This window comes from Hyperoodon ampullatus (genome assembly GCF_949752795.1).
Source record: "Hyperoodon ampullatus genome assembly, chromosome: 18".
NCBI classification, from domain to species: Eukaryota; Metazoa; Chordata; class Mammalia; order Artiodactyla; family Ziphiidae; genus Hyperoodon; species Hyperoodon ampullatus.
In genome coordinates this window covers 44,704,338-44,714,380 of record NC_136931.1, presented here as the reverse complement: position 1 = coordinate 44,714,380, position 10,043 = coordinate 44,704,338, and the positions used below count along the sequence as shown (strand labels likewise).

Below are 10,043 nucleotides of genomic sequence, written 5' to 3'. Positions count from 1 at the left end.
CAATATAATACAGCTTCTGAGCCCAAACAGGAAATAAGCACTGTTGCTTTGCAAGTTTCTTTGTTCTATTTTTACTCCTTTCCCCCACTTTTAAACAAAACCACCTTATTGACTTAAGTTGCTGTACTTCTCTCCCATCCTAAGTAAGAAACTTGACCCTATGCAGTTTATCAGCATGGCCATTTCCAAGATGCAAATACATATACTTGACACCACCTAATTTTGGGGGTGGTGCAATATAATATTGAAAACTTTCACATATACCCCCAATTAATTTCTAACAATTGTCCTGGCTTGTAGAATTGTCAAATGAGGGGCCAGGTTCATGGAAATAATAAGGGGGCTAATTTGCACCATCAGAGCTGGGGTCAGGCCCTGGCTGGCAGTGTCACCTGAATTGGCAGATTCCAGCTCAGTGTGCCCTTCATCTGGAGATGTAAATGCCATGAATGGGACTGTCAATGTTAGGGGAGAAGATTCCTTTCGAGCTACTTTGGTAATCAGCAGAGTGAGCAATCTGAAATGATTACCTCAATTATTTTTAAAAACACTTGTGTTTTTCTCCAATTACTTTCCCACTTAAAAATAAATTTGGCAATTCAGACATTGGTAGTGCCCGAATTTCTGTTTTGTGTAAGAATGTTCTGAATTCAAAGTTAAATTAGAAAGTTGAGAATAACCACCCCCCCACCCCGTGGACGGAAACGTACTCCACCCCCTTGATGCAATCAAGAACCTCTATCCTTGTACACAGAGTCACTTTCCATTCTCGCGTATCTCTGAAGGATGGGAGGCTGACAGTCTTTAAACACATTCACATTGGTAGCTGCCATCAGGACAGTGGTTATTCTGCAAGAGAAAGTGCGTAGCAAACTTGCTGAGAATTGTCTAGTCTCCCTCCAGCATTTCTACGTAAATGAGACATAAAACAAAATTTACCTGTAACTGGGATTTTTGTTTTCAAAATCCTTGATCAGATTTTACTTTTGATGATTTACTCTGTTACTCTGAAAAATTTTTGATGTTCTTAATGGTTCTACTCATTTGTTTATTCAGGAATACTAGACACTTTATTCTAACACTGACTTTCTTCAGCATCTATGGTTACAAATCTCAAACATAGTGAAATCTCAAATATAGTTTAAACATATATCAGCAGTGTGCTAGCTAAAGCAGAGATTGGGATTGTAAACCACATTTCCCATCACTTTCCTATTAATCCTATTCATCTCATTAAATGTTAGCTCCTTCCTCCAGGGCTAGGCCTCCCAGGACTAAGACATCTATCTACAAGCTTACACCAAACAGCTCACTTGAGAATTCAGTTTATTTATTTATTTTTGGCTGTGCTGTGCGGCTTGTGGGATCTTAGTTCCCTGACCAGGGATTGAACCCGGGCCATGGCAGTGAAAGTGCCGAGTCCTAACCACTGGACCACCAGGGAACTTCCTACAGTTAAGCTTATGATTTAAATTTATGAGCACAGTTTTTCATAACCTGGTGGGAGTAAAGCACAATATAAGAGGTGACACTTTAAAAATATATATTTATTTATTTGGTTGCACTGGGTCTTAGTTGCAGCAGGCGGGCTCCTTAGTTGTGGCAGGCGAACTCTTAGTTGCGTCATGCATGTGGGACCTAGTTTCCTGACCAGGGATCGAACCCAGGCCCCCTGCATTGGGAGCATGGAGTCTTAACCACTGCGCCACCAGGGAACTCCCAAGGAATGACATTTGCTTTAAGTTACCTGCAACCTTAATCAGTGAAGACCCAGAACATTTCTACCAAAATGTTTAACCACTAAACTGTCTCAACTGGATCTGAATCATTTAGAAATCATTTCTCTTACAAACATGTTTACTAGTGTTGAAGTATTATTACCAGCATGTCTCAGTTATTTTGGTAATTGTTTTCCCATGGATGTATCCTCTAGTTACAGAGGTTGTTTGGATAGGGGTCATATTTGTTAGATAATTTAGTCTCAATGCCTTTGCAAAGCATATTATAAATGAAACCGAAGCTAGGAATTTTCCCACATTAAACGTAAGTACTATCTTCAGGAAGAAAAATAGCTTACCTGCTTTCAGAACCTATGTCTTAGAAATACTAAAGTTGACTCAGCTTAATCCATGAGTCTTAAATCCCATGATGTTACTGGACACTGCTATTTTCTTTTTACTGAAGATGATTGAGCAGCTTCTATTTCTGCTAAGGCCATTTTCCCACCTAACACTAATGTCACAATTACAAAGGATATATTCATGCTGCTACACATGTTCAAAAGCTTTTGATAGGAAAGGATAAAACTGAAAATGCAGGTCTTCTGTTCATTTTGCTATGGTTTTAAAACAGGTCTGTCCAAATTGTTTTATTTTGCATAACAAGTTTATTTTTAAAAGGCATATAGACAGTAAACAAAGTAAACATCCCATCAAGATCTTAAACTTCAGCCAAGTGTTATCTGTCCTAGAATTGCTCCATTAAGTTCCAGTCTCTAGACGTCTTAAATTCAATAATCGTCATCTTCATCAGAGTCCATTACTTTTCTTCTGCTGAACTGGGGGGAAAATTAAATGAGTATCATAACATGTTTCACAAAGCATAACTCAGATTTTCTGAGAACACAAATTTTTACCTACTACAGGGAGACATTTCTGTCTTGAAAACAACTTAGTGTTTCAAAACAATAGAGGAGCCGTGAAAATTAGGCCCTCAATATATGCAGCCTTTCTCCCCAAACTTCCCTGTGTTATAAAATGAAAATGTCTATGGGCTGAAACATGTTTGATACAGTACATGCAGATGCAACGCTTATTTAAAATATCAATCTTTCTTTTGCCATGTGCATTTGGGGAAACTTACTTTAACTGTTGTTTTCTTTTCTGTTTGTTGGCTTACTTTTTCGAGGATTTCTATTAAGCCTTGTTCTGATACCTAGGATAACCACAGAGAAAAACAGTATTTTTTTAAAACAAAGAATTGACCTCAGCAGACTGAATGGTTTTAGTCCTTCCGGGGTGCGAGGGTAGAGGTCAAGAGGGAAGGAGAGTGGGACAGCGGGCTGAAGCCACTGGCTATAACTCTTGGTTTAAGTTCCACATAAAATCTGCTCTGCTAGTCTTCATTTGAGGGAGGAAAAGTATCCATCAGTTAGCTTCCTCGAAAAATACAAAATTAACAGGTACTTAAGAACACCTTCATCACCACTGGCAGACAATGACAACCACCTACACCACTGTGTTAAGTGTCAGGGACAGAGATACACCATCTCTGCCCCTGAAACCTTGAGAAGCTTAAAAGCAGGAGACGAGTCACTCAAAAAAGATGAAGCAGTCGTCGTCTCTTCCACACACATTCTCAGTGTAAGGGGTTCAGGGCGGGCTGACCCCTGTAGGCTGTGGTGGCGGCAGAGGGCTTCCCAGTGCAGATGGGGCTCATCTGGGTCTTGAAGCAAGGTCGGGGATGCAGAATATACCCATCATGGCATTACAGCAACGTACATAATAACCAGGAATTTTAGCACCTCTTCATTTGCAAAACAAGCGTAACTTTACCTGTTTTAATTAGTATTATTGACAAACCTTGTTTCCAGTGTAGAAGCAATTTAGGCTAGCTGACCCTAACGGTCACTGGTTCCATAGCGATGTCAGAAAAGGAAAGAAGCGGAGGATTTTAGAAAAGACAATTAGTTATCTTTTAGGAATGATGGTAGATACAACTATTCTCTCCTTTAAAAATTGCTTCAATAAGCATTCTGCAACCAGAAAGAGATAAAATTGACCTTCTGAAAATGTTTTGATAAAGTAGGTAACAATAGGTTAAAACTGCCTCAAGGCAGATCAAGCTTACCTTCCCACTTAGTTGTCCATACCGTGCCATCTGTATAAGGTAATTCTCTACTGCTTTAGTTTTCTCAGGCTTTACAAGTGCTAAGTTACTTACTAAAAAGGAAAAAAACAAAATCTATATACACACACACAAAAAGAAGTCAGAACTAAATGCACTTATATTATACCTTGAAACTAAGCACTGACATTTCCAAAGCCCTTCAGACTTATTCATGTCTTGAGACTAGCAAGGTAGATAAGGCAGATGCTATTGTTACTCCTCTTAAAAACGAGGAAAACTTGAGTTCAGCTGTCAATCTCAGTTAAGACCACACAGAGGTCCTGGCAGAGCCAAGATTAAACTTGGGTCCTCAGATTCTAAGCTCCATGCTTAAAAAAAAATGCACTATTGCCCTCTGAAAAGCAATTTATATATTACTACACATATATAATCACAGTGATTCATCTAAGCCTGCCTCTTCTAAGCTGGGCTTCAAGTTACAATACAGAAGATACTGGTTCATTCTGATGGATCATTTAATATGTTTTTCTACATGGCTTTTATGAAAAATTTTATAATGAAAAAACATACACTAAAATGAAGAATACAGGCATATCTCATTTTATTGAGCTTTACAGATACTGTGTTTTTCACAAATGAAGGTTTGTGGCAACCCAGCTTGGAGCAGGTCTATTGGCATCATTTTTCCAATAGCATTTGCTCACTTCATGTCTTTGTGTCACATTTTGGTAATTCTCACAATATTTTTGAACTATTATTATTCTTATATATGTTATGGTGATCTGTGATCAATGATTTTTGATGTTATTGCAAAAAGATCATGATTTGCTGAAGGCTCAGATGATGATTAACATTTTTTAGCAATAAGGTTTTTTTTTTGCAATAAGGTATTTTTTAATTAAGGTAGGTACACTGTTTTTTTAGACATAAGGCTATTGCACACTTTAATAGACTACAGTATAGTATAAACTTAACTTTTATATGCGTTGGGAAACTAAAAAATTTCTATGACTCGCTATACTGTGGTGGTCAGGAAGCAAAGCTGCAATATCCCCCAAGGTCTGCCTGTACAATAAACCAGAGCCCCCAATCACCCGTGTCAACTACCAGCAACATTTTGTGACTGACTCGATTTAAGAGTTGTTTCCTATAAATTTTACCTAATACAGTCGTCCCTTCGTACCTGCAAGGACCCCCTGAGGATGTCAAAATCCAAGGATGCTCAAGCCCTTATATGAAAATGGTGTAGTACTATCAGCCCTCTGAATTTGTGGATTCTGACTCCACGGATACAGAGGGCCGACTGTATGCACTTGGAGATCATCTCATTGGTAGGAGAGAATGGAGCTGGTACTTCTAATAATGATTTAAGTACATTTCTTTAGGTTTATAAACTTAACATTTCTTACAAATAATCTGTATCTCACGTTTTAAGGTTAAACAAATATTTAATCTAGAGATAGCAATAATTTCATATATATCTCCCCATTCAAATAACTCAAGCCAATTTTATGGAAATAACTTAAAGCAAACTGAAGATGCTTACATCGGGCCCGGGCTGACTGATCCAGAACTTGGGCTAAGATACTGTTCCTCATTTCTGCTTCCCTACAACAAAAACAGGTCAAGCAAAATTAGAACTAAGTTGTCAGCATTCCTATTGAACACAGAAAGTTGTAACGAATCCACTCTTACACTCAAAGGCCAGCATTATATTTTGTGAGTGTATATCTTTATATTTTGTGAGGTTGAAAGGTAAAACTTCACATTTTCCTAATCAGAGTGGAGTTTCAGTTCAACCACGATTATAAACATTTATTAAGTACCTAGTGTGTGAGAGGTGCTAGAAATTTATAGTGAGATTTCAGGCAATTACAAGGACCAAGTGATTAATCCCTGTAATTTTCTTAGAGATAAAAGAAGCTGAGGTCCACGGAGGCAATGTTAAGGAGACACAGGTAACTGTGGCCAAGGTAGGACCAGATCCCATATTTCCAGACTCTCAGTTCTAGTTTTTGGGTTGGGAGGGGAGTTAAATTATAACTGTTTCTATCCTTGCATCCTCCTACCTATCCAAGTAGGAACTATTTCAAGTTCACAGGACAGTGGTTTCAAACTTTTTTTAAGCAGAAATTGTTTTTCAAATGAAGCCCTTCAAGGAACTTAATACGTAACACAGACAAAAGCAGAGATTCTTTGGCTGAATTTGAAGGGGAGCTCGGGCTGGCTGTGCCTACTAATTGCCCCCATCTGAGGAGCCCTGGGGTTCATGGAACACAGACTGAAGCCCACTTCCATAGGCCATTTCCTTATCACTCCTGAGTACTTCAACCCTGCCACGAACTATTACTACATTTCACTAAATCTAAGAGGCCACAGAGTAGAAAACACACCATGGTATTCTCTATCTCCAAGAATGAAAAACACCCTAGATGAGGTGTCTAATAGGAGACCCTCACTCAAAGCTGGGGTATCATCCCAGAGCAACATCCTCAATACACGGTAAACAAGAAATAAACCCGCTATGCAGAAAGGAACAGCAAGGAAGTGTGCGTGCAATGACCTTGGCCCTGAGTGGAGGAAGAAAAAAGTGTCTCTGAGAATTTGAACTTCAAGCTGTAGTCTTGCAGGTTTGCTGTCTGAATTCACAGCACCAGTGTGGAGAAAGGGGGAACCTCAAGCAGTGAATTTTAAGAGGCCTCAGGTTAGAAATGACCCACGTGATGGCAGAAGCAAGAGTAAATCCTCTTTGGAAGAATCCAGGACAAGAGCAATCAATTATGAGACACATTCGAATGTCAGATATGTTAGAATGTGAAAAAAATGCACATCTTATAATCAGTGAAATTCACGCAGTTTTATTTTCTTCTTAGCACTATCCCAGGTGCTTACCATCTGTCTTCTCCCTCTAATGTAAGCTACGTAAGGGCAGGAACCTTCTCCACCTTGCCTATCTCTGTAGACACAACACAGTGCCTGACCGAGAGCAGGTGCTCAGTATTTGCTGGATGAATGAATGAGTTAAAAGGTAGCCCTGGGAGGTATGGCGGGGCCGGGGGGGCGGCATGGGGAGTTTAATAGGCCTCCAGACTGGCAAGATGAAAAAGTTCTAGAGATTTGTTGCACAACAATGAGAACATAGTTCATATGACTGAATTATACTTTTAGAAAGAGTTAAGATGGTAAATTTTATCTTATGTGTTTTTTTTTTTAATCAGTTAGAAAAAAAGGTAGCATGATGGGGTAACTAGGCATTCATTCAATAAACCTGCCAAGTGTGAGGTGCTCTGTGATATTCTGGGATAAAATAACATTGAGAATAGAATGATAGTTAATACTATCGAGCACTTACTAAATGTGAAGCACTGCACCCCTGCAGTCCTCACCACATACCTGTGAGGTAAGTCCTATGATTATGTTGGTTTTAAGGTAATCACAGTTTAGCAGAGAAACATCTATCAGTAATTGTAATACAAAGTAATAAGTGCTGTGGGGTTCCATACATGTTTATTTAACAAACATAATAACAAACAGTGATGATGATTTCTGGAAGAATCACTATGCCAGGAAGATCTTTAAGAGTCACACACCTATTAAGGTGACTAAAGTAAAAAAAAAAAAAAAAATTGCATGAAACCATCCTTCAAAAAAAGTTCAGAGTTCCCACAGACACAGAGAACAGACCAAGAGATCGGTGTTGGGAGGTGGGACAAATGAGTGAAGATTATCAGAAAAGTATAAACGTCCAGTTATACATAAATCATGGGGATGAATGTCCAGCATGGTGACTATAGTTAATAATACTGTATTGCATGTCTGAAAGTTGCCAACAGAGTAGATCTTAGAAGTTCTCATCACGAGAAAAAAAAGTTTGTAAGTATGTGTGGTGATGGATGTCAACTAGACCTATTGTGCGGATCATTTCACAATATGTACAAATATGGAATTATGCTGTACACCTGAAACTTACGTCGTATGTCAAGGACTCCTTAATTTAAACAAAAGAGCCACTACATTAAAAACAAAAAACAGTTCAGAGTTCCAGCCCGTACCTTTGCTTTGCTTCCTGTTGTGCTACATCGCCAGGGTCCTGAAAAAACAATTTTATCTTTTAGTAATTTCACAGAGGAAAAAAAACAGGAACTCCTATTTTCTTTCTGATACCTAACAGGCTCCTGCAGTGGTAGAGACGGCTTACCAAATAATTAAAAGCCGGGCCTCACAAAACTCAAACTGATAGTTTCCACTTACTACAACGTTTTGATAAGCTTCTAAAGTCACAATCTAAGAGAATGTTTTAGAATACAAACAACCATTAGGGAGAAGAGTCCTTGCTCTACAAAACCGTGTTTTACGTGGTAAGAATAATTTCTGTAAAAGAAAATGTGCTTCGGTAGGACGCTGAAGATTCAAACAGCCCTCCTTCCAGACCATCCCGCTCCACCCCTAACACGTTACTCCCTTCCTCTTTGCAGTAAAGCCCTTACTTGGGCGTTTTATCTACGGGATTAGTTTAGTGCCTGGCCCTCCCCGGGACTGTCAACTCCATCAGGCGATGTTCCCCGCTGTACCCTCAGCACCTGGCACACAGCAGACCCTTGGGTCAGAACAATTAAATTCTAAAAAACATTCGGCAGGAATGCTAGTCGAAGCAGGCTAGATCCACGAGCTAAAGGCACCGAGAGACCAGAGGGGCTGAGAATTCTGTTTGGGACCAATGCCTGCCCGGACGAGAACCAGCCCCTGCCCGGGAGAGGCCCGCGCCCGACCCGCCCGGGGCAGCACGTGGTCCGCTGGCCGCCCGAGACCCCGCGCGGCGGGGAGAGGGACCGAGCCAGCTCAGAAGCGACCAGGAGGCCGCCGGCGGCGGAGGCGGGGTCCTCGGCCGCGGGGAGAGTTGGGGCGTCGGCGCCTGGAGCCTCCGCCCGGGGCCGCGCCCTCCACCTCGGGTGAACGCGGCGCCCCTCAGAGGACGGGCCTGGCAAAGGGGCGGGGGCGCTCACCCCGTGCTTCGCCTGCAGCTCGGCCAGCCTGTGCTTCCTCAGCGCCTCGAGCTCCTCCTCCGCCATGGTACGGCCGTCCGGAGAGAGCAGCTGCGGCCACGCTCCAGCCCACTCGAGAGACCGCTGGCAGCCCCCTCAACGCGCCCGCCGCCCTCCCCACTGCGCAGGCGCCCGCAGCTCCCAGGCATCACCAATCCAGCCCGGAGCCGCGCCGCGCGCCCCAGCCAGGGTGCGGGGAGAGGCCCGATTCCGCGATCGCTGGCCGCGGCTTGCGGGGCAGAACCGCTGCGCGGAGCCTTCCGGACTTCGGTTCCACCTCTCGGCTGCAAATCTGTTCTCTGCGCTCGCGGCCGCCAGCCGGGCAAAGATATGGCTGCGTATGGGAAAAGATAGTAACCTAGAAACAGGCCATCCTCAACAAGTATAATAACAGGTAAAATTTGTTGGTGGTCTGTAATGTGCTAGCCTCATGTTATCTTCATTTACAGATGAGGATCCGGGCGCTTAGAAACGCTAAGTGGAGTGATGGAAATGTTCTAAAACTGGATGGTGGTGATGGTTGCACAATTTTATAATTTGTTCAGAAATATTAAATTGTACCCTTAAAGTGGGTTGGGGGTGGGGCTGGAGCAAATAGAGACTCTCTGGTCTTCCTGCCGTTAGGAAGCCAAGTTAAAACAAACTTGAAGGCTGAGAGTCGGAATCAGATGGGCCTTTCCTCAGAGGTTGGTTTGGGGGCAGTGGGATGTGGTGTGAACTCCGGGACACTACACACACACACACACACACACACACACACACACACACACGCTGTCCTGGGGCGCGCGCGCGCACACACACACACACACACACACACACACACACACACACACGCTGTCCTGGGGTGAATTCCCTGGCGGTAAAAGCGCGCCTTTGGAGTGGGGACATTGGTGTGTGTTGGCCGGCATGTCAGCTCCCTAACCCTATGTCATGCATGTGCTGTCTTTTCAGTTGTGACAAAATATAAAATTTACCACTTTAACCGTTTTAAGTTCACAGCTAAGTAGTGTTAAATGCGTTCACCTTGTGCAATTTCTAGGACTCTTTTCATCTTGTAAAACTAAAACTGTGCCGTATCCCCCCTTCCCCCCAGCCCTTGAACCATTCTACTTTCTGTCTCTGAATTTGCCTGTTATAGGTACCTATACAAGT

The 10,043-nt window shown here is 42.2% G+C and overlaps 1 protein-coding gene across 1 annotated transcript; it reads right to left on the bottom strand.

Annotated features, from left to right (window-relative positions):
* Nucleotides 1–2,372: 2,372 nt before the first annotated feature.
* PDCD5 (programmed cell death 5) lies at nucleotides 2,373–8,981 on the bottom strand. Its single transcript, XM_079723809.1, has 6 exons — nucleotides 8,853–8,981; nucleotides 7,902–7,939; nucleotides 5,396–5,457; nucleotides 3,850–3,941; nucleotides 2,863–2,934; nucleotides 2,373–2,557 (listed from the first exon to the last, which is right to left on the bottom strand). Exons 1-6 carry the CDS (start codon nucleotides 8,916–8,918, stop codon nucleotides 2,510–2,512), a joined length of 378 nt encoding a protein of 125 aa, XP_079579935.1. The 5' UTR covers nucleotides 8,919–8,981; the 3' UTR covers nucleotides 2,373–2,509.
* Nucleotides 8,982–10,043: the final 1,062 nt, after the last annotated feature.

What these genes read in the sequence shown, in the direction of transcription:
- PDCD5 (XM_079723809.1), bottom strand. Translation starts at nt 8,918, where the DNA reads ATGGCGGAGGAGGAGCTCGAGGCGCTGAGGAAGCACAGGCTGGCCGAG. An exon ending in AGCTGCAGGCGAAGCACGGG is followed by an intron (nt 7,940 to 8,852) that starts GTGAGCGCCCCC and finishes TTGTTTTTTCAG; the next exon opens with GACCCTGGCGATGTAGCACA. An exon ending in TCAGTCAGCCCGGGCCCGAT is followed by an intron (nt 3,942 to 5,395) that starts GTAAGCATCTTC and finishes TTTCCTTTTTAG; the next exon opens with TAAGTAACTTAGCACTTGTA.